Source organism: Musa acuminata, chromosome BXJ3-3 (genome assembly GCF_036884655.1).
Source record: "Musa acuminata AAA Group cultivar baxijiao chromosome BXJ3-3, Cavendish_Baxijiao_AAA, whole genome shotgun sequence".
Classification (NCBI taxonomy): Eukaryota; Viridiplantae; Streptophyta; class Magnoliopsida; order Zingiberales; family Musaceae; genus Musa; species Musa acuminata.
The window spans coordinates 9,087,711-9,109,784 of record NC_088351.1 but is presented as its reverse complement, the minus strand read 5'-3'; the positions used below and the strand labels follow the sequence as shown (position 1 = coordinate 9,109,784).

Below are 22,074 nucleotides of genomic sequence, written 5' to 3'. Positions count from 1 at the left end.
CCCGCCGTCTGCCTCGCCTCCTCTGGGCCAAGCTCCGCGCCGTCTTGTCCGGCGGCGGCGTCGGCCGCAGGAGGCGGCGCTCCCACCGCCTCGGCTCCGTCCAGTTCCAGCAGCTGCCACACCGACGCAGCGCCAGCAACAGCAGTAGCGGCTCCTCCGCCGAGTGGTCCAGCTGGTGACGGCATGGTTCACACACGGAGGAAGCAGTAACGTCAGCAATCAGGAAGCGGAAGCAGAGGCTGCCGCTGCTTTGTTGTCATCTACTGTTCTTTGACTTCACCTACTATGTATGCTTTACCTGCTTTCCATATCGTCTCATGCGAACAAACATTACAGTCATGTCCTTCTCTGCACCGGAGTGCGAAATATTGCCGGGCTGCTAACGTCGTTGGTACCGAGGAGCTTCCACCACCAGCTTCTTCTTCCTATCGCATCAAAAGTCGCGCTAACCCAACAAATGGAAGCATCTTGAATCGTTTCAAAGGATGTAAATCTAATCCAACGATTTCCTCTTGGTCTTCGGTCACATGACTGAGTTATTTATTCGCGCTATTTACTTGACCAACCCGATAATCCTCCACCAAATTCTACCTCGAGCTCAAGCATGAGAAAACAGGATGTGGACCCCTGAGCTCAGGCGTGGTTTATTGCTCTTTAGTGCCGTTGGTTGGGGAGTGTGTTTGGTTTCGAGCGTCCGTACAGACGTCGTACGTTCTGCTTTCTTTTTCGTGTTAGATGCTGTCGATTGGGTTCGATGAATTGGGCCTTGAACTTGGGCTCGATCAAACCTCCGAAGCCACCTTACCTGGACGACTGTGGACCCTAAGCGTATCATGACTCATTAAACAAATCCAGCATTAGAATCTTGTATTAACTAAATACAAAGTACAAACAATGTGTGACGTGCACATTCGTGCAATATAAAATTCAAATTAATAGGAAGTGGAATAAGAACAAAAGAATTCGAATGGATGAAACAAGAAGACGATCTCTCTTCGATATAGACCACTGATTGCCACTTGGCAGTGCAGGTCTCGGTTTCTTCTCGGTCTCGCTGCCACCGTTGAGGTTGGAGATGCGGTGGGACTGATTCGAGATGATCTGCCCCAGAGAAGGGCTCTCGGAGAAGATGACTTCGTAGCCATCTCTTAGCCCCTCCATTTCCTGCACGCCCAACAACAGGTTCCAGAAGATCCCGCCTCGGCAGGCGCCTCCGCCGCGGGCCGACGCGTAGATCGCGTCGTACACGGTGGTGTACAAGGTGGCCTTAACGTCCCCCGTGCGGTTCGACAGCCTCGAGGATTTGCCGAACTCCGATATCAGCAGCGGCTTTCGCAGAACCGCGTCGGCGTCCTCGACGTGCGACTGAATCCAAGACTGGAGGAAAGCCAATTGCGTCTGCTCGGTTGATCCCGGCATCCTGCAGCAGTCCACAAACCTTCATGCGTGCAGCAAAGCCAACTACGTCGACAGATCGGTGAGAGAAGACTGTGGCTTACCACATATCAGGGTAGGCGTGGATGGTGGCAAAGTCAACTCCTTGGACTTGATTATTGCTTATGAAGTCGGTACCCATTTCGTAACCAAGGTTGATCTTTTTCCTCTCGGGAATCGTCTCCCCGTAGAACCCTTCGAGCCCGACTTCCAGCAAATGGTTGCTGTCGATGGACTTCACCTGAGCAGCCATCTCCTCGATCCAAGCCTGTACATATTAATCAAGCCAGACTATTTTGGAGAACATAAGACAAAGGACAGATTAGATTCATGGTTTTATTTACCTGCAATGTCCGGCCAGAGGGATCGGTTTCGCAGCGCGGCTCGTTGACGAGTTCCCATGCAAAAATGGCGGCCTCGTCCTTATAGGCTACTCCGGTTATGGTGTTAACTCTGGTTAGTATTGCCTGATCCAGTCAAGTAACTAAGGCCGAGGCCTCCATGGAGAGAGAAGAGAAGAATGTAGAGAGAAGGCAAAAGGGTTACCCTGACATGGTTCTTGTAGTAACTCTTGACGACTTCGTCTCTGTAGAAGTCATCGTCAGAGCTGAGGTGACGCCCCTCGTCTCTCGCCCACTGGATATACTGCGTTCTACCCCCGAAGCTCTCAAAGTTGTTGACCAAACTCAGTACCAGATAGATCCCATACTTCTTGGCCTCCGAAATCACGAAATCCAAACCCTGCAACGATGTGAGCGATCCATGTAGATCACATTGTTATAGAACAGGATGCACATATACACACACAGGTTGCTTCTTCGGATCTTCACAGGTAGGAGTGCCTGATGCATCCATCCCTTCAAGCGTGCATAGGATACCTGGAACATGTCCTCGTCGTAGACGCCGGGAGAACGCTGCAGGGGTTTGTATCCACCGTCCCGGAAAGCCCAAGTCCTGGCCAGTGTGAGCCCATGGGTAGAAGCCTCCTGGAACGCAGAAGAAACCATGCTCCGTCCCTCCTCCGGGAACGACGCCACGTACATCAACCAGTAAGCATTGAATCCGTTCAAGCTGAACGGGCGGCGGTTCACGAGGAAATGAGTCATGTTGGTCCGCACGAAACCCGTGTCACCATGAGCTCTGCTATCTCGAGAAGCCAAAAGTGTCCACAGAAGCAAGCCGTGGACGAGGACTTCCGTATGCATCTGGGAGACCTACGATTTCTGTTGAAGGACCGTGAGTTGCTGTGAGTTCTTATTTGTGTGTGGTGTGTGTTTGGACTTTCTAAAGGACCCGAGAAATCCTTCTGCTCAAGAAACGAATCCAAGAGCTAAAAGCTATCCTATTATGGTCTCGGTTTCTATCACAAACAACAAAGACTATAAATCTGACAGACAGACAGACAGACACAGAAAGAGAGAGAGAGAGAGAGAGAGAGAGAGAGATGCTGCAATCACGGGGAAACTAGATCTAGCTTTAGTGTGTGTTGCGTCATTGAAATCAATGGCGCACCATTCTGATTTATAGAAGGACCCGATGAGCTGCAGTTAATGGCGGGGAGGGCAGGGAAAGTGGAGATGGAACGGTAGGTGACAAAAGGCGAACAAGAAGAAAGAAGTGCTGGTACGGCTCGCCCAACTTAATTGGATGCTTCACAACTAAGACAGGTGTTAAGAAGGCAACGGGGGCTTTGCTTCGTCCGCTGGCTTGCAGCTCTGCGTTTCCAGGAATCGTCAGCGGCGCGTCGCACCACAATTTCGTGGTCGGTCGCGGTCACATATGACTAACTGACTCGGCCATCACGCGGAGGACATGAAGCCGCGGAGAAGCCATGCATGCAGTGCCACGCCACAAGTAGCTGCATGCCCTTCTTGATACGCCTTGCCACGTGGACCTAAGGGGCTGGTCCACGCAGCTGGTGAGGACGTGATCCCACATGAATTATAATATCATATGGGGGCGTCGGCATCAGTTGCCGTCGCCGTCGGCGTCGCTTTCTCTTTCCCGACCTTCTCTTCTCTGCCACCCACTCAAAAAAAGAAACAAGACTGTTAGCTTCGCCACGGCATCATTTACTTAGCCGTTCTTCTTTCTCCTCCGTCACTTTTATCCACTCGGTTTCATTCCCGGCAAGTCCGCCGGAGTTTCCAGTCGTTCTCAGGCCGACAACCTAAATTCACACCATCTTGTATGCTTTCCTTAGATTTATTTTTGTTTACTTACCTTATAAGTGATAGGATCGATAACTACTTTTAAAATATTTAATTATATTTAAATTAATTGATAAAAAAAATAATTAAATTAAAACTTCTTAGTGAATTAAGATTTATTTCTATAAATATATATATTTCGTCTCAAGATATTAATGAGAAAAAAAATCAATATATTTTAATTGCTTCTAAGGATAATCTTTGATATTTCCAAAGAAAATTTTAAAAATATTTAAATTTATATGAGAGATGAATAAGAAAAGTTTTGATTTCATATATTAAATAATTTGCTTTTTTATTATTAATCTATAAATTTTTTTTCTAATTATTCTCTCCCTCGCTAACAATAAGTATCATACTCTAATTTCACAAGAGGGATGGAATTCTTCTAGAATTGATTTAGAACTTTTCTTTAGATAAGATTAGGATTAAAATTCAAAATCTTCAATTTGAGTTGTTGCCGTGTACACAACTCCTAATTGGAGGCCTATTTAAAGCACCTATTAATACTATAAGCCTTTTATAGAAAAGTAATAGAATTCTCTGTTTTCTCTCTCTTCTTTCTTACGAAATTGGTCATTACAAACTCGGGCCAAGAACACATATTTCCTTCTTTACTGCACCTAATGGAAGTGGAAGTTGCCGCAGCTCTACGCTAAGAGAACGCAATTCCGAATCGGACTTTTTGGGTGCACGACATCGAATTGAGTTTGACCACTGACAAATATGATGAGTTCGGGTTTTACTTACCAAAACCTGATCGGGGGTGGAGACAAAAGGAATAATAGTACACGGATTGCCACGCCTCCGTCGACGTCGACGTCGACCGTGGCAACATCTCTGGCCGGCACCTCGGCGAATGACTCCCCGCTATCGCCTCCTGCGTCGACGGCGATCCAGGAGCCAGCACACTGAAGGTACGAGGGCGCCGAGGATCGTGCACATTAGTTCCGCTGGATCTCCCGACGACGGCCCGTCAGTAGGTCACGCGATTTAGGGTTCGGTGGGGGTGGGGGGGCAAAGAGCCACCAAGAAGATGAACCCTATACATCCGCCTGCGTGCCTCGCGGGGGCCGCGGGACGAGAGCGCCAGATGTTCGTCTGGAGCAGACAATTGGATCTGCGTCTTGAAAATATGGAAAGGTCCGGAGGCAACACCTATTGCGATACTCCTCCCTCGACTTGGCCGCCTTCAGCCGGCCCTTTGCCTTCGAAATCTGCTTCTCCATTTGGCCCTTTCCACTCGAAATCTCCGTCACATTTGGGCCCTTCCCCTTGCGATACTCCTCCCTCGACTGCACCGACCTCATGAGCGAGCTCATTAAGGAAAGCACATGGCACAAGTACATGAAGGCCGGATGAGAGAGAGTTATTGGGCCGGGCCGGTCCGTGCCCCTCCTCTCGAATCCTAAGGTATGCTTTCATGGGCCGGGCCGTGCCCCTCCTCTCGAATCCTAATCTGGAACGCACATTAATGGCGGACCGTGGTTCGTCGGAAAAGTGAATTTAATCTTCCTTTCGTGTGAGGAGGGTAACCTCGGGCCAGCATAGGTTTAATTTTCAGGCTTTCTTATAAAGTATTTGCATCTTAATATTCTTGTTCAAAAGGCTCTCATGTTAAAGTAAACTGAAGGAAGTGGATGAAATAAAATTTTATTTAATTAGATAATATATATTTAAATTTAATTAAAATTTGATTATGATCATCGAAAAAAAATTTATTTATGATAGGATTTCTGAAAAGATAAGTGACTCTTTTTTTTTTTTTTGCCTATATCTTTTGTTATCGTTTATAAATAGATAAGATCTCCTAAGAACTATAATGATATGAGATGTATTTATTATCAACCGTCTTATCTCTATTTCATCGTTTATAGTCATTTTATTAAATATACGAATAGAGAATAATATGAGTTTTATTGTTCTTACAGGTCGATATCATTATAGCTTTCGGATCCGACGATAATGTACTTGTGAATCAAACGAAAAATTTTTAAATAGTATCGAAAGATATGCTATTTTGATTCTATTAGTAAATTTTATCTCATAGTAGCATGATTATAGTTTTTATGTTTACAATTATTTTTAGAGTCTATTTCAAAATCAAATATCATATATCATAAAAGCATTAAATATGTTTTGTATTAGATCTATTCTTCCCATTTGTGGTGATCAAATCTATTTATTTTATCCTAATATGCTTTGTATTAGATCTATTCTGTGTTTTTTCCATTTGTCTAAGCGATCAAATCTATTTATTTTATCCTGCTCACCTTGGTCATCTATTTGCAAGTGATGAAGGTGTTTTCCACCCACATGAGAGCAGTTGTGGATGGAAGCATGTTGCTCGATTTTGATCGACTGGTTGTAGTGAATAGCTTGTTGTTGACTACAATATTATGAAGGGTGACAACCTACTATGATCGGTAATGAATGTCAGTATGCCATTATTAGTTTTGTTCACTTATAGGTCAAGGGGTCGTAGTAGAATAGGATTGTTGCGACAAAGTGTGGTGATAGGAAGGAATAAAAGCAATCATCAATAACGAGCTACGTTGATGTGGGTCGGAGCTGGGTTGACACGATTACTATTGGTCACATGGCTTGCGAAGGTGGGCACTGAGCGAAAGGCAATGATGTATGATGGCTACCAATCTTGCCACAAGCAGCAATACCATTGTCATTGATCAACAGTTGTACGTTAGATGCGTGGCAATTCACAGAGGCTGCAATGACATTGTTGGCCATGATCGGCATCGATGGGTCGTCAATTAGCCATAGAGATAGTTCAAGGCAATTGTGCATAGACAGCGGACGACTACGTGCAACAAAGTCAATGCAAGTGGTGGCAACACGTTGTTCGTCGACCGCGTGAGAACAGTTGTGCACACCTCGACGATCGTAGGGGTCATCGGTTGGTCACGTTCATCAACAACCATAGGAGGCACATAGGTGACGGACAACCACACACTACAACAGTCGCATGCGACATGTAGGCTACGATGATTGAGAAAAAGAAGAAAAAAAATTAAGATTTTTCAATTATTAAAAGATTGTTATCCTCTTGAACCTATTTACTTCTGGTCAATATCCCTTTATAGTTCTAACTTTCAAAAATTAGATATTTACTATATATCCCAACAAAGTTATAGCTTTCTTTTTCGAAAATTAGATATTTTTTACTTATGTCATGAACTATAGAATAAATTAATTTGATCAACTTTAATCAAATATTTTAATTGAACTTATTTATGATTGTATTTTGACTACTCAACTACATTTAGATTCAATCAATTTTATTTTGACTGAATTTGGAAACAGTTAAATCTTGATTAATTTTTTATTTTACTTAGTTTTAATTTTGACTAACCTAATTGGGTTGATGTTTAATCCAATTTTGAGCCTAACTAGATAGAGTTTACTAGTTTAATTTAGAGTTCCATACAAAATTTTAAAGTATTATAAATTATAATTTTCTCATATGAAATATTATAATTTTTTATTATTTATGATATTTAACTTTTAATTATTATTTTGGATATTTATTTAGTTATTCACATGTATATGGTTAAAAGTATGAAATATTTTTTTTGCTTAAAGATATTATTTATGTTTTATCATGATTATATTCATCGCATAAGTTTTTTTATGTTGATTAATATTTAATATTTATTATAATTATTTAGTTATTTTTATATAAATCAAATTAAAAATATTTAGTAAATATTATTTGTAATTTATATCTCTAAGTTTTATTTAACTTGTATCTACCAAAATAGTGTAAGATGATAGGCTTATGTGATATGAATTATAATAAATATTTTATTTTAAATTATACTTTAAATTATTATATTAGTCTTACAGTCATCATACACTAATAATTTATGAAATTATATTAAATAATTGACCCTAAATTATATTAATAAAAAATAATATTTATAATGACACACATAATTATGGGATTTAGATAAACCAAAGTGAGAATTTATTTCAAATAATTATATAATATGATATGATGATACTATTTTGATTATCATGGTAATTTTAAATTGTATATCCAAAGATATATTATTCCACAAGGATAGTATTACTTATCCATAAATAGTTTTTTTGCGAACACTATATATATCAATATTTTACCTAGATGCGAAATAAGAATAATATCAATATTTCATCATATTTTAAAATTTTAAAAATATTAAATTTATTTTATATTTTATTATGATACTTCCTTCCATGCATTCTCATTCTTCTCGTATCCTTATACTCTGGTTCAAATTATTCTGAATTGTTAGAACTTGTATAGTTCACACTATGTGTGTGAAACACATTCTAAAATCAATAAAGATTTTTTAAATGATATCAAAAGGTGCGTATTTTTTATCTTGATCTATTTTTATTTGATTTTAAATTTTTTATATAATTCTAAAATTATTATATTTTTATATTCACGATTGGTATTAGAACCTAATACTTTGAAGTCAAATACCTTATATCATAAAAAGGTGATATTAGATATATTTTTAAATTAATTTTTATGCTTATTAGATCTATTTTAATATTTCTGGGTGTCGGTCAGCAACGCGCGATGGTGGTCGACGTCAGATATGGAGGTAACATATTTGTGCATGCCAATCCGCAGGTGGTAGCATTACTATATCATTAGGCAACATTGGTCGCCGGTGAAGAACTGTTGGCCATAGATACCAGTGACATGATGTATAGTCACCAATATGCCATGGAGTGTTCGGATCAGTGATGCACAAGCGACGGATAGTTATGCATCATGATGCATTGCGGTGATCACAAGCTTCGCATAAGCAGAGGCTAAGGCAATTGAGAAGAAAGAAACGACATTAGGATTTTTAAATTTAATAAAAGACAATTTCACCTTTGTAAATATTTTAATTCCAATCCGTGTTACCCCATGATAGATTTATCATTCAAAAATCAAATATTTTTTACTTATGTCCCCAATTGTAAAATCGATCGATTTGACTTGTTTTAATCAAATTTTGACTAAAGCCAAATTTTTGCCTTTTTTTTCTTATCAATCTATTTTTAAATTGAATTTTGGTTGAATCTAATTTTGATTAGTTTGATGGGATTGACTGTTCGGTTTAATATGGGCAACCTAATTTTTGACTCAATTTTGGGATGCCCAATTAAATAAGATTGATTAGCTCATCTATCTCATTTACATGATTAAAAAAATATGATATATTCATAATTTTTTTCTTATAATAATTAAATTTTAATTATTATTTTTAGATATTTATATAGTTGTTTACATGCATATGATTGTGAAATAATATTTATTTTTCATAGAAACCCATGATTTATGTTTTTATCATAATTACAATCAATAGATGATTAATATATAATAATAATTATGGTTATTATTTATTATTATTAAAGTATTTTTAAATAAATTAGATTAAATAAATTTTAATAAATATTATTTATAACTTATATGCCTAAGTTTTATCCAAATTGTAACTACCAAAATGGCCTAAGACGATAGACATATAGAGGTACAAATTATAAAAAAAAAATATTTTTATTAATTATAAAATATTTTAAACTATAGTTTATATTATTTTATTAGTCTTATAGTCACGAAAGTGGCTTAGAATAATAATTTATAAAATTACATCAAAGAATTAGTTATAAATGATATTAAAAAAATCATAATAGTACTTCGAATAATTAGATAATATGTTAAAAGTGAATTTGCTTCGAATAATTATATAATATGTTAGGATAATATTATTTAGATATCATTTTAGTTTAGTAGTGTATATCTAATGGCAATAATACTATTATATAAGAATCATATTAGTCGTCCACAACTAATCTTAAGAGAATGCTACATATCTCACCCAAAAGTTCAATTACTATTATTTCAATAGTTCATCAGAAACCCAAAGCATTACTATTATTTGATATTTTATAATGATATTTCTTTCCATACATTGTCTTGCTTATGGTGTTTTTGCATTTTCTAATTTAAGTTATTCATAATGGTCGTAACATGTGCGGTTCATATCGGATATATTATATCGTGATCTAGGATTACTTGTTGAAAAGTTTGTAAACTTACCAATCAAAGCACTATGAAATAAATTAATAAAAAAATTCTTACAAAAGATCTAATAGACTCAGTCTAATATTTATGAGAATAATAATTATAAATAACATCGATATATCATTATTGCCTATGACGCACAAGAATATTATACAGTTACTGAAAACATATTTAAATCTATTAATAAACCATTGATTAACATATAAATGAAAGAACCGATTACGATTTAGTATTATGACACTTGAGAGATTTATGATCATATTATTGATATGATTGATAAGACGGTAAAACTTAAAAAATTAGATATGAATGTGAATGAGTCTTTGCAAGATAGTTCATTCTTAATTTTCTTTCTCCTCAGTTTATAAGATTATGTTGCGACCCGAACTACCTCTGCGGTCGATGGACAACCCGTCGATGTCGACTGTGGCTAACGACATTGTCGTATCCTTTGTGAATTGCAAAGCGTCTGCTGTGTAACAGTCGGTCAAAAGCAACGGCATTACTGGCCATGGCAAGGTTTGGCAACCATAGTAGGTCACTCAGCACCCACATTCACTAGCCATGCGAATGAAAACAAGAAAGCCATCTAATGACGGAGGTTGCATGTCATCATGCAGGTACATAAACAAGAAAGCCACTAAGGGTCGATGAGTATTTTATGAGTTTTAATTATGATTATTTTGATGTGATGAAAACAATTGTTGTTTTTGAAATGTTTTGAGCAGATTATTTTGAACTCTGGTTTGATTTTGGTGACAGCTCTGACTTTGTTTAGTTTAACAATTCATTATCATGTGATAGGATTCAGATCACATTAGGAATAGGTTGTGAACTTTGAAGAGATCATTGTGGGGGAAGGGTTGTCAAGAAGAAACAGACTCGTCATCCAATAAGACTCTCTCTCTCTCTCTCTCTCTCTCCAAGCAAGAAAGAAAAGGAAAAGACTCTCCACACCAACTATCTATCCACTAATGGCTGGCTTGGGTGGTTTTGTAGCAATGAGATGAGAAAGCCAAGACATTTGCAGCTACGATTCTTTCCTCGAAGCAATCAGACTAATTCTAGTAGCCGTATGCAAAGGGAAATCTGAAAGGACATCAAACTTGAAACAAAAGACTTGATTGTTTGGGTGATACAAAGTGCAACACACGCAATAATCAAACAGAGCCAACAAGTTTTGTATCATAAACATCTATTTACACGTAAAAATCTGTGAATCACACAACTGTGATCTATCAGAAGTCTTCCTTGTTCCATGTCAAAAGAATTGCCTCCCTTCTCTGAATCAGAAGCTCCCCACCAAAGATTCTTGTTGCCGGTGGCCAAAGTTAGATGCGTTCAGGCTGTGCAGGAAGTCTCTGGTGGAGATCCTTACCGTAAAGATCAGGAGGATGAAGCTGCTGTTCCTCGTACCAAGAATTCAAGCCATTGACTGAGACTTGGCTCTCTTCTTTGGTGACACCGAACAAGCTCTGGCCTTGGCTTTGATTGGTTGTCGTCGATGCGATGGTGCCGTTAAGGTACTCCGACCATTTGAGGTCCTCCGGCTCGGTATCGAATTGGATCTGACCCTTGTTCGGCAGCAGTTCCAGCCACTGGAAGATGCCGCTGTCGAAAAGGGTGCCGCTGCTTTGGAGCTCCAGCTCGTTGCTGCTGTCGGTGCTGTTGGCGCTGTTGTTGCTGTCTGGCGGGAGACTCATCATGGGCTTCAGCTCCGCTGACGACGAGAGCATCGATGTTGAGATCGATGGGACGACTGATGGGAGCATGTCGTGACACAATTCAGCGTCGGCGTTGAGCAGCCTGGTGTCGTGGGTGAACCAGAGCGGCGGAGTCGGCTGAATCGGTGGCCCGATTGGTCTCGTGCCATTGGCATCACAGCAGGCGACGTAATTGGATTGCTGAAGAGGAGCGTATCGGGTTGAATTGGGGCTCTCGTGCCTGCTGCTGACGACGAGCTGATCCACGAAGAACTCTTTGGTGGGTATCGCTGGATCTTCGGACACTCCCGTCCCCATCAATGACGGAGTTGGCTCAGCCTCCACCGAGGCGGGGGGCAGGAGCTGCGGGTTTCTGGATCCGGAGGTCTTCTCGCTGTTCGTGGTTTCTCGGTCTTCCCTTCCGTCGGTCTCGCCGAGTGGCTTGTGGGTGCTCGGGTCGATGCCTCTCTGCCTCAGCTTCTTCTTGATGCAGGAGTTCCAGTAGTTCTTGATCTCGTTGTCTGTTCTTCCCGGCAACTGGGCCGCGATCTGAGACCATCTGAAGGCCAGAAACAGTAGGTCAAAAACACGAGAGCCGCATTAAATCTCGAAGGATTAGCAGAACGGCCATGCGGAAGGAGGTCGGCACCTGTTGCCCAAGGCTGCGTGGAGGTCGACGATGAGGTCCTCCTCCTGCTGCGAAAACGTGCCCCTCTTCAGATCAGGCCTCAGATAATTTATCCACCTCAATCTGCAGCTCTTCCCGCACCTCTGAAGGCCTGAATCAAACACCCAAGTTGCGGCCCTTTTTATCTCGTGCACTCGCACATTCTTCTTCCAGTAGCTTTCATGTCAAGGCAGTAGACTCACCTGCTAGCTTGGGGACAGAGCTCCAGCACCCATGGCCGTACTTGGTGATGTGCCTCACGAGTTTCTCGTCCTCCTCCGGAGACCACAAGCCTTTCCTCAGCTTCTGCTTGTAGCAGCAAGCGTGCCTCCCCATCCAGAGTGAAGCCCCGGTGCAATGCCGCCGAGTCACGGAGCCGGAGAAGATACAGGGGGGAGGCAGAGCAAACGAAATTTGGTAGGGCAAGGGGGGAATGCACAGAGCCGGCTCGGTGCTGAGCTTAAAGGAGGAGGATGTGGTCGCTGTCGACTCTTTATATCTGATAATTCAAGGAGAAGACTTGGGGAAAGTTTTACTCCCACCGCAGGGAGGACAAACAGCAAAGGTACCATATGCTTCAGTGAAGATGAAGGCAATGCATACGGTGGTTGGATGGGACTCGGAGGGATCCAAATCCAATTCCACCACCGCTTCCGTCCACTCTCCAACATTAAAGAAAAGCTCACCAACCCGGTTAGTACTAGACCACCTTTCTTCCTCCCGTAAAAGGACGCCACCGCAGAGGTCCCATGTAATCCTGTGTCAGACGGAAAGAAAGCACCCCTCCACAGTCTCCGGTAGCATCGTAGTCGACCGACGAGCGATGTCACTCGCTCCATTTCTACTGCGGGGACTCAACAACCAATCATTTTTTGTCATGTGTGGGAGTATTGCAGTGGGGTCCGCCTCCATTAGGAAAGCTTCACGTCCTTGCTGTTTCCAGCCCAGTGCGAGGGGGCCACCGCACCACGACGATGACTAATCCTCCCTCCACATATAACTCGAAGAGATCCCCACCCTGTTGCATGTTCTCATTGCAAAGATCGGGGGGAAAGGGAGGGAGAGGAAAAGTCCATGAAATCCAGTGCACACCAACTTAGTCAAGCCAATTAATATCCAAGCGTTTGCTTTAGTCTATTTGGTCTCATTAGCTGTCACGGGGTGTCCCCCCACCCCCCCCCCCATCAGCCGCCCTCGTCTCCCTCCCCGCGTAGGATAAGGAATCCTCCTCTCGTGTGTACATATGCGCATACATGTCTTGGAGCGTCGCGGTGTACCATTTGTTTGTTATGGATCCGATAAGATCGCGTGATCCAGTAGCTCAACGGATCGGGTAAGCGGGCGGTGTCTCGCGAGGCTACGTGCGGCCATTCATTCGCTCTCCGACCGCGTGATCCAGTAGCTCGACGGATCGGGTAAGCGGGCGGTGTCTCGCGAGGGTGCGTGCGGCCATTCATTCGCTCTCCGACGACGACGACGCTACCGCCCCGTACCGGTCGGCGGGCCCCGCGACGCCGACGGGCGAGATGGGGGCGGGGGATAAATGCCCACGTGGGGTGCCCATCAGGAGGCCACCGGTGGTGGACCACAACTCCCATCGCGACGCGTCGCACGACCTCCGCCACAAGAGCGGCCACAGGAGACATCCTTGAACTCGAAAGCAACGGGCTTCGCTGCTCGATCTCGGGCCGCCCGATGCGCCTCGTGATTCGCACCCAAGGAGAGTGCGATTTTTAAGGAAAAGCGGTGTCCTGGCCAAATATGATCGTATCGTACTTATTGACGCGTTCTAAACTGCTTATAAATACTACAGCTGTGACGAAAACAAAACCCAATTCCGAATCGATCACTGCTGTCGGTCCAATTAGATCGGTGGAGTGCTTAAGGTTGCGAGCGTCGTCGATGTGATGCCAAAGTTCCATTTCTGACGTCTAAAATATGTGGTCAAATGCCCCAATCATTCGAAAGAAATAATGCACTCGTAGTGTGTGAGAGACGGCCATTAAGTTTACCACTATACCACCACCGACAGAGAACTTTTTCTTTTAAGGATTTCTATCGCTGTCAAATCTATTTTTTTAAGGGAAAAATAATTAATGTCATAAGCATCAACACAGCACTTGGATTAGTTAAAGTGTCAATTCTAAAAGGCCAATGATGGGTTTTATTTCCCTGTATATTATATATACATATACACACTGTTGGCTTGTGAAGTCAGTCCTGTGGTGGCGGCGAAGGCGTGCAGGGAATCGTGATTCGTCATCCTCCCGCATACAAACACAAGGGAGTAAAGAAAAGCTCCGGCCTGCTGTGACTCGAGACGCTATCCAATTGCAACCGTGGGCACGGACGGAGAGGAGGACGACAGCAGCAGCTCACATCCTACGAAAGAATATGCGCCGCGACAAAAGTCAACTGTAGCAGAAGCAATTATCGATGTCATCTCATGCAATGACCGATCATTGGAAGCCAACTCGATGCTCTCCCGTCGATGATTAATGTTTTCTGCACATTGGTGGGTCTCCATGTCTTTTGTTTCTTCTCGTCGCGTACGACACGCTGACGTATTTTGAGTTGAATTATACTCATTACCCGAGGAGATCAATCGTATACTCATATACTATGGATGTGAAGTCATCGTGGACTTGCACAGCCGGAAGAACAGTCGCCGGGTGAGGAGCTACGTTCTGGATTTGTTGGTTCAAGACCGACCCCAATTCGATTTCATTCCGGTTCTGAAAATTCAAGAACCGGAATCATCAATTTCGGAATCAAAACAGTGGATTCAGGATGAAGGGAATCATTGCTGTCATTAAATTTACTATCGTTACATTGATAGCAATAGCACGATGATAGTCTACGTCTTCACATGCCACGCTCTGCTTAGATGTCTTGAAACATGGAACTCGGCTTTGCTCCATAGCAATTACTATAGCACGATGACTGAAAGCTAACGATTAACGCTCGAGTGATTCCAGCAGCTCAGGGTTCATCCGCCGGTGGACTCTGTGGATGAACTCTTCGGCCTTCCTGTCGACGTCGAGCCCAGAAACCCAGCGTCCGTGGTCTTCGTCGGTGCGTCGAACCTTTCGCTGCCACGGTTCCATTTCCGCCTCGAACGAACCTGCTTTGGGTTGCCACGGCCGACGCCGACCGGGTTCATGGCCCTTCCGCCGCTGCCGTGGCTCCGCTGCCTTCTCATGCCCCCTCGTCTGCTGCCTCCTCAGCCCAAAGAAAGCAAGCAGTCCACCGCCCATCTCTCCTCACCTCTCTCGGGCTCCTTGCTTAGTGCAGCAAGGAGGAGTCTGGAATTTATAGCAGGAGAAAGCTGCTGCGACGGTGGGACGGTGGAACGACGATGCCTTACTGAATCCGGATCCATTAAAATTAATATGAACGGAGTGAGCAGAGGGCGGTGATGCTGGCTTATCATGGCAGAACCGCCTCGAGATGCCATGCCATGCCGTCTTGCTTTTAAGACTCTGGACGTCTTGGTCGGCGTCTTGCACAAGTAAATGGGAAGCGGCACACGCTGTGATCCCCCCATTGTCATTTCATCAAACACACAAAGGGATAATATCAAAAAAGATAATTTAACGACATGAAATATAAATAAATAATGCTTAAAATAACATCCGAACTTATAAAAAAATAAAATAAAATCATATATATATATATATATATATATATCTCTATTATTGAGGTTGATTTTTTAAAGTCTTGATTAAACTTATTTTGGATCAATTTGAATTGGTATTTGACTGAAAATATATCAACTTATCAAATAATTCATTGTGCTTGAATGAATTAGGTAAATTGATGGCCAATTAGAGACTGATTTTTTTTTATTGCTATACTCTTCCATCAAAATACAGACAATTTGTTTGTTAGACACCAACAAATGAGTAATTAGGCGAAGAATCTAATGTGGTGATAGGCTCACCACTCCACTCTTCCATCTCAACTCGAATTAGAACCAGAGTTAAAGATTCTTGTTTCTTTCTCAAACGAGTAAGGGATTTACCTCGATCAGAACACGTAAATTAACCGTATCAAATCGTTTATAAGTTGACTTTGATTCTGTTCTGTCACGGACATAGCTGGTTTTGCCTAAGTCGTGCGGTACCCTTGCGTGTCCGTCCGCAAATGTCAGCCTCCCCGAAGCCTCCCATTATCCCTTATGATCGACAAAAAAGAGAACGGGTTAGAGAGAACGTCTCACTCATGATCCACAAGCAAACATCTCCAAAAACACTTCATAGATAATGCAAATTACAAACAGACTTTACAAGCTATGAACAGTTGCACAACAAAGGGTTAAAATTGTCCATTACATACCGAGAATCTCTCACACGTGTCCACATGACACAACCTTTATTTACAAGTCTAAAGAGGCCACCAACCTAACTAAAATGGGACTATTAAGCCTTCGGCCGTCCCTCTACATGCTGTACAAAGCATGAACATACCAAAAGACACGGACATACATAAGCATTACATCAAACATCCTGTTTAGAAGTTTGTTCGTGACATTTTACCCCACTTATTCCTTCGACGTCCTCATTGAAGCCTTTGCCGACACTACAACTCCTCGCCTTTGCTGAGTCTTCAATCTTCTGCTCCAGCTACAATGCGCCTCTTGGCTCCCAACTGCTCTTTGCTGTTGTTTTTTAGTAGTCGAACCTTTGATCCACCATGCTGCTTCAACTCACCAATGACTCTGACTCTGGTGTGGGGTTGGCTGAGTTGCGTTGATCCTTGTTGATTCCTGTGGATCTTCTAAATGAAGGAAAAAACCATCCTTACTGCGCCAGTCTCTCAAATGTCTCATGTTGTTTGAACTGGGTGGATGCTTGTTGGAGCTTTTAACGAGCATCGTCTTGCAAACTTCTGAAGTTTTGGGTCTTTCCTCTACAAAATTTGCCCATTGACTCTTCTTTCACTTAGTTGTCATTTCCAAGTAGGTTCGCATCACTCCCCCTTTCGATTGACATTTCATTGGAAAATGAAGCGGACAATCTACTCTCAGTAGTATTGATCATCGTTGGTGAGGATTTGACAACTATTGTCTTCCATTATATTCGAAGAGTCTTTAAACTTGTGTAGAGCTCCTCTACTCGATATATAAGAGAATTGTGATACTCGGTTTCGCCCATTTTTTTAAGGATTGAGAAGGCAAAAGGTTACTTGACTTCGCCTGCCTCCTCAAGGTTGTACTTCATGCATCGAGCTAGTTATTGGCCTTCGCCTGCTCTTTGCTCACACTTCTAAAGCACTTGAAGTGTTTGCATTCCTTGCGTTGAGTTAGCTACTGTAATTCACATTCTTAATGCCATCGAACTTCTGAAATGCAAGAAGTTTTCACCTCAACTTGGAGTAATTCTCTAATAGATTTGGTCATCTCTGGGATTGTACCGTCTTCTCCATCAACCCTGTCGCTTACTCCCTTGAGTAGCAAAGATACAACACCGCGTACTACCTGCTTCGTTCCTTGGTCGTGCACTCTTGCATGACCCGAAGTCATTCGCTTTCGGCTATCTTGATGAGAAGCTCATTGATACCGGTCATACGAAGTTCCTTGGCCTCTGCCCTTCAGCCTTGTCTCGGTACGTGGAGTTTGCCTCTGCATGCTCCGCCTCCTCGGCCCCTTTTACGACCAAGTGCTCTTCCTCCATGAGAGCAAGAGATCAATGCTTTTCACGGAAGTCCTACCTCTATGGTACCATGGCACTGCCATGCCCATGGCCCTACTATCCGTCGCCTCGCATCTGCATCCCTTTTCTTCATGATCAGTATATATATCTCCGTGGCACTCTTGTGAGTCCACCTCCATTCTGACTGATGCTTGATTTTGGGTAGCTAAGTCCCTATGGACTTGTCGTCGCTTCCTCGCCCCTTTTAACCCCTTGCTTCAACACCTCTGTATTCTCCAAGCAGCTCCCTTTGGTCGATGGAAAGACAAACTGTAACTCCCATGCATGGCCTCTGCCACCACGTTGTAGGATTTGCACCGATTCTGTTTTCCTTAGCTTCCTTGGTAGCAACGTTCGCTTACTCGACCTAGTCCTCTGACTTGCTAGGCTCCCTTAAGCGAATATGAGCTCTAGAGCAGTCCAACTCTCCAGTTGCTTCGATTATACCTCTGTATGATCAAGTCCCTCCCATGGGACTCACTGGTACTTGTATTCGAACTTTTCCCTTGGTGGAACACAGCCCCCATATGCTGATGACCAAGGCTTTCATCCGATGCAAAATTCGATGCACGCACGGAAGACCCACCTCTACGGTACCATGACCTTCACTCCTTAAATCCATAGCCCTTCTTACCGTCTTGTTGTTCACCGAAGTGGAGCTTCCAGTAGCTCCCGATCATACCTCCGTATGATCTAGTCCCTCACGGGACTAGGTTGTATGTATCGCATTGCCACGAACTGTTCCACCATGATTCGCTGCATCATGTCGTCTCTTGGTGACATCTCTATTGCATTCTGATCCTTATGGGATGAACTCGAATTGTGAACCCTTCATGTGTGGCCTCTGCCAATACATCGCAAGGTCTCTTCCACCTTCGATTTTGTTCGCTCCTTTGGCAATCGACCTTCATCCACCCACTCTTGGGTCACACCTAAATGAAGCACCGCTCTAGGACAGTCTGTCGCCTAGTAGCTCCCGAAGTCCCTCGACTTCGCTGCAATTAGTGCACCATTGTTTGGATCCTGGGCCTCTAACCCTACCAGCACAATCTTTGCTGCGCATCGCTTCCTTCATTGCAACTTGAATGACAACACTATGGCATATTCTTCAAGAGTACCCGCATCTGCGTCCTCTTGCCTCGTGCTGAGGCCTTCTGAACCCAACTTCGCCTCCGCAAATTGAGTCGCCTTAGTTCCTCCATCAAATGCTCCTCCGAGATAAGGTGCATGTGCCAAGAAGCTCCCTTCGTCTTTGGCACCATGCAAGATGAGTCCGCTCCGTTAGAATGAATGACCCATTGAACAACATGATCCTGCTCTTGCCTCTGCAAGAGTTCATGTCCTTGACCTCTGTCTAAGGAAAGCACTATGCCTCCCCTCCATGTTCTATCTTCTATACTGGCTCCCTTTATGCGGCTTGGGTACTTCGCCAAGTTACACCCAACTTGTTCCGCTTCTCGTTTTTTGCATTGAGTTGATGGTGGCCCTCGCGCCCACCATTCAATGGGTCAGCCCTCCCTTGAGTCCAATCTCCATATCGACTCCGAGTGTGTCTTTATTTGTGTTGCTTTGGGTCGCTCCCCCACTTGATCTCACAATGCATCCACTAATGCATTCTCTCGAGCGAGATCATGAGACGACTCCTTGTCGCTTGCTCAGTCCATTGAGCTTTGTGGAGTTGTTGTTTGTTGAGGTACTCCTCCTCAACTTGTGAGGTCCGTCCTACATGATTCTCCCTCTGGAGAGCCGGGACTTATCCCTCCTGGATAACTGTCCCATTGGAGCAATATCTCTCTTCGTTTCGGAGACCACCATCCCCTTGGACTACTCCGATCTGCTGAACAAACTATGCATTGTTCTTCCTCCTGCAAACACACTTGCTAGATTGCGACTCCACGTCAATATAGCCCCCGCTGCACCACTCAAGGCCTAGCAACATACTGAACTCGTTGCACACTTCAGCCTCCTACGGACGTATCCTTCACATGTCAAAGAGAAAGTTTCAAGGCTCCATGGCGCCGAGTTTCGGTCGCCTTGGGATGGCCGTGAACATTTCATCTTTGTATAACTCTTTCGGTCGTTGAGTAACTCATTCCACCTTGGATGGTCTTATCCTTTACCAAGTGCCTCGCTTGCCTTGAGCACAATCAAGTATGGTTGTCAATATTGAGCCGTAGCTCAAACTCAGCCATCCCAACCTTTGTACGTTCCGCATTCTTCCAAGCTTGTCTGTTCTTGTGGTCCCTCTTGCGCAAAGGGTTGAAAATTCCTCTGAATGCCAATCTCAGATGCCTGCTCCTCCGAGCGACTCCTTTTCCCTACATCTCCATGCCCGTTTTCCCCCCAAACGGTCGCGCATGTGCTGACTGCCCTCAATGCAGCCCTGCTAGGTCCCCCACGTTTGCATGCTAAGTGTTTCTATGAGTGCTTGTCCCGCTCTGATACCATCTGTCACTAACTTAGTTGGTTTTGCCTAAGTTGTGCGGCACCCTTGCGTGTCCATCCGCAAAGGTCAACCTCCCCGAAGCCTCTCATTGTCCCTTGGGACCAACAAAAGAGAGAACGAGTTAGAGAGAACGTCTCACTCGGGATCGACAAGCAAACATCTCCGAAACACTTCATAGACAATGCAAATTACAAACATACTTTACAAGCTCTGAACAGTTGCACAACAAAGGGTTAAAATGGTCTATTACAGACCGAGAATCTCTCACACGTGTCCACATGACACAACATTTATTTACAAGCCTAAAGTAGCTACCAACCTAACTAAAATGGGACTATTAAGCCTTCGACCGTCCTTCTACATGCTGTATAAAGCATGAACATACCAAAAGACATGGACATACATAAGCATTACATCAAAATCCTGTTTAGAAGTTTGTCCGTGGCGGTTCAGAGAATTTTAAGATAAAATTAATTTAGAATAAAAAGATAAACCAAGTGTTTACAAACAAAAAATAATCTTAAAATTATCTCGATAAAGAACACCAATATCAATTAATATCTTATTGATTATAATCTTAAAATTATCTCGATAAAGAACACCAATAAAAAGATATTTTTATAGATTATTATCTAATAATATTTGGTTTGTACCAACAATGATCACCTTAGACTAAAAAGCTTATTGATAAGCAGATAAGATTTCTTCAAGGTAATTGAGGAAATCTCTAAGCAATTGAGAAAAAATCTCCATGCTGAATGTGTATAACCTCCCTGCTGTATAAATAGCTATCAAGAGCTTACTATCAAAATGAACTAGGCAATTACATCATATACATTTCATAGTTTCTTCAATAATTTCTATCTTTCTATCTTCTTAGTTTAATTTTTAACACTTATTATTGATAATATATAAAAATATATTTTACTATTTATCATCCAATATATATATATATATATATATATATATATATATATATATATTTATCATATGCCTCAATATCACTCACGTTACTCAATCAATTCGCTTATCGCTTATTATCATGTGATCAATAATATTACATACGAATGATAAACCGTGACTCTCTCATCTCTCATCGCTCAACATGCCGTTTAACTCTCAAAGAGAAAAAGACAAAGGAAAAAATAAGAAAAAAAAATATTCACGTTTATTTATAGAGATATTTTTTTAAAATATTAAACAATATAAAATAAAAAATATAAACAGAAGAAATTAATAAAAAAAGAGATTTATGTTTATTCATAAAGGATATTTTTATAATATTAAAATATTAAAAATGATATTATAAATGGTAAAAAAATACTGATAAAAAAACTTAATGACTAAGTAAGTAGCTCCTGTTGCAAGCGATTTCCACAATGCAAATGCATCACATTAGCCCTTAAATGCTAGTGTAGCAAACTGTATTGGTAAGCCAAAGGTTCAAACACCCAACCGGAGTTATGTACCGTAGTGAAAGCCATGGTCGTTTGACTAGGAATTCAAAATATGAATATTACAGAAAACGACTTCTATGAGAATGATGTTTATTGGCAGCATTACACCTCACAACCTAAATGTCCAATAAAGCAGCCACCACTGATTCAACCTCATATTAATTATTGATTTCTGTTTTTTACGTCTCTAGAAATTATATTTTCTGCCTTTTTTCAGCTATTATGAATTTTAATAATGACATTTAAAATTACAAAAATAAGAATAATACATCGGATCTCAACTTGGGTTGGACACGTCCACGTGTCGGACTCAGGAACAACGTAATCTGGAGCCCGGTTCGAATCCGATCGAATAATTGACGCCAACCGGTCTAAT

The 22,074-nt window shown here is 42.3% G+C and overlaps 2 protein-coding genes across 2 annotated transcripts; both read right to left on the bottom strand.

The window, feature by feature from the left end:
* Positions 1-841: 841 nt before the first annotated feature.
* On the bottom strand, positions 842-3,109 carry LOC135633044 (putative mannan endo-1,4-beta-mannosidase 9). Its single transcript, XM_065142101.1, has 5 exons — positions 2,313-3,109; positions 1,981-2,175; positions 1,779-1,901; positions 1,500-1,702; positions 842-1,420 (listed from the first exon to the last, which is right to left on the bottom strand). Exons 1-5 carry the CDS (start codon positions 2,637-2,639, stop codon positions 928-930), a joined length of 1,341 nt encoding a protein of 446 aa, XP_064998173.1. The 5' UTR covers positions 2,640-3,109; the 3' UTR covers positions 842-927.
* A 7,701-nt stretch (positions 3,110-10,810) lies between these two features.
* LOC103977969 (transcription factor MYB61) lies at positions 10,811-12,804 on the bottom strand. The gene is made up of 3 exons (XM_009393655.3): positions 12,306-12,804; positions 12,085-12,214; positions 10,811-11,994 (listed from the first exon to the last, which is right to left on the bottom strand). Exons 1-3 carry the CDS (start codon positions 12,436-12,438, stop codon positions 11,064-11,066), a joined length of 1,194 nt encoding a protein of 397 aa, XP_009391930.2. The 5' UTR covers positions 12,439-12,804; the 3' UTR covers positions 10,811-11,063.
* Positions 12,805-22,074: the final 9,270 nt, after the last annotated feature.

Coding starts and splice junctions, on each gene's coding strand:
- LOC135633044 (XM_065142101.1), bottom strand. CDS start 2,639: ATGCATACGGAAGTCCTCGTCCACGGCTTGCTTCTGTGGACACTTTTG. Junction 1,902..1,980: donor ACTACAAGAACCATGTCAGG/GTAACCCTTTTG, acceptor TGACTGGATCAG/GCAATACTAACCAGAGTTAA. Junction 1,703..1,778: donor CCTCTGGCCGGACATTGCAG/GTAAATAAAACC, acceptor TAATATGTACAG/GCTTGGATCGAGGAGATGGC.
- LOC103977969 (XM_009393655.3), bottom strand. CDS start 12,438: ATGGGGAGGCACGCTTGCTGCTACAAGCAGAAGCTGAGGAAAGGCTTG. Junction 12,215..12,305: donor CTCTGTCCCCAAGCTAGCAG/GTGAGTCTACTG, acceptor TGTTTGATTCAG/GCCTTCAGAGGTGCGGGAAG. Junction 11,995..12,084: donor CACGCAGCCTTGGGCAACAG/GTGCCGACCTCC, acceptor TCTGGCCTTCAG/ATGGTCTCAGATCGCGGCCC.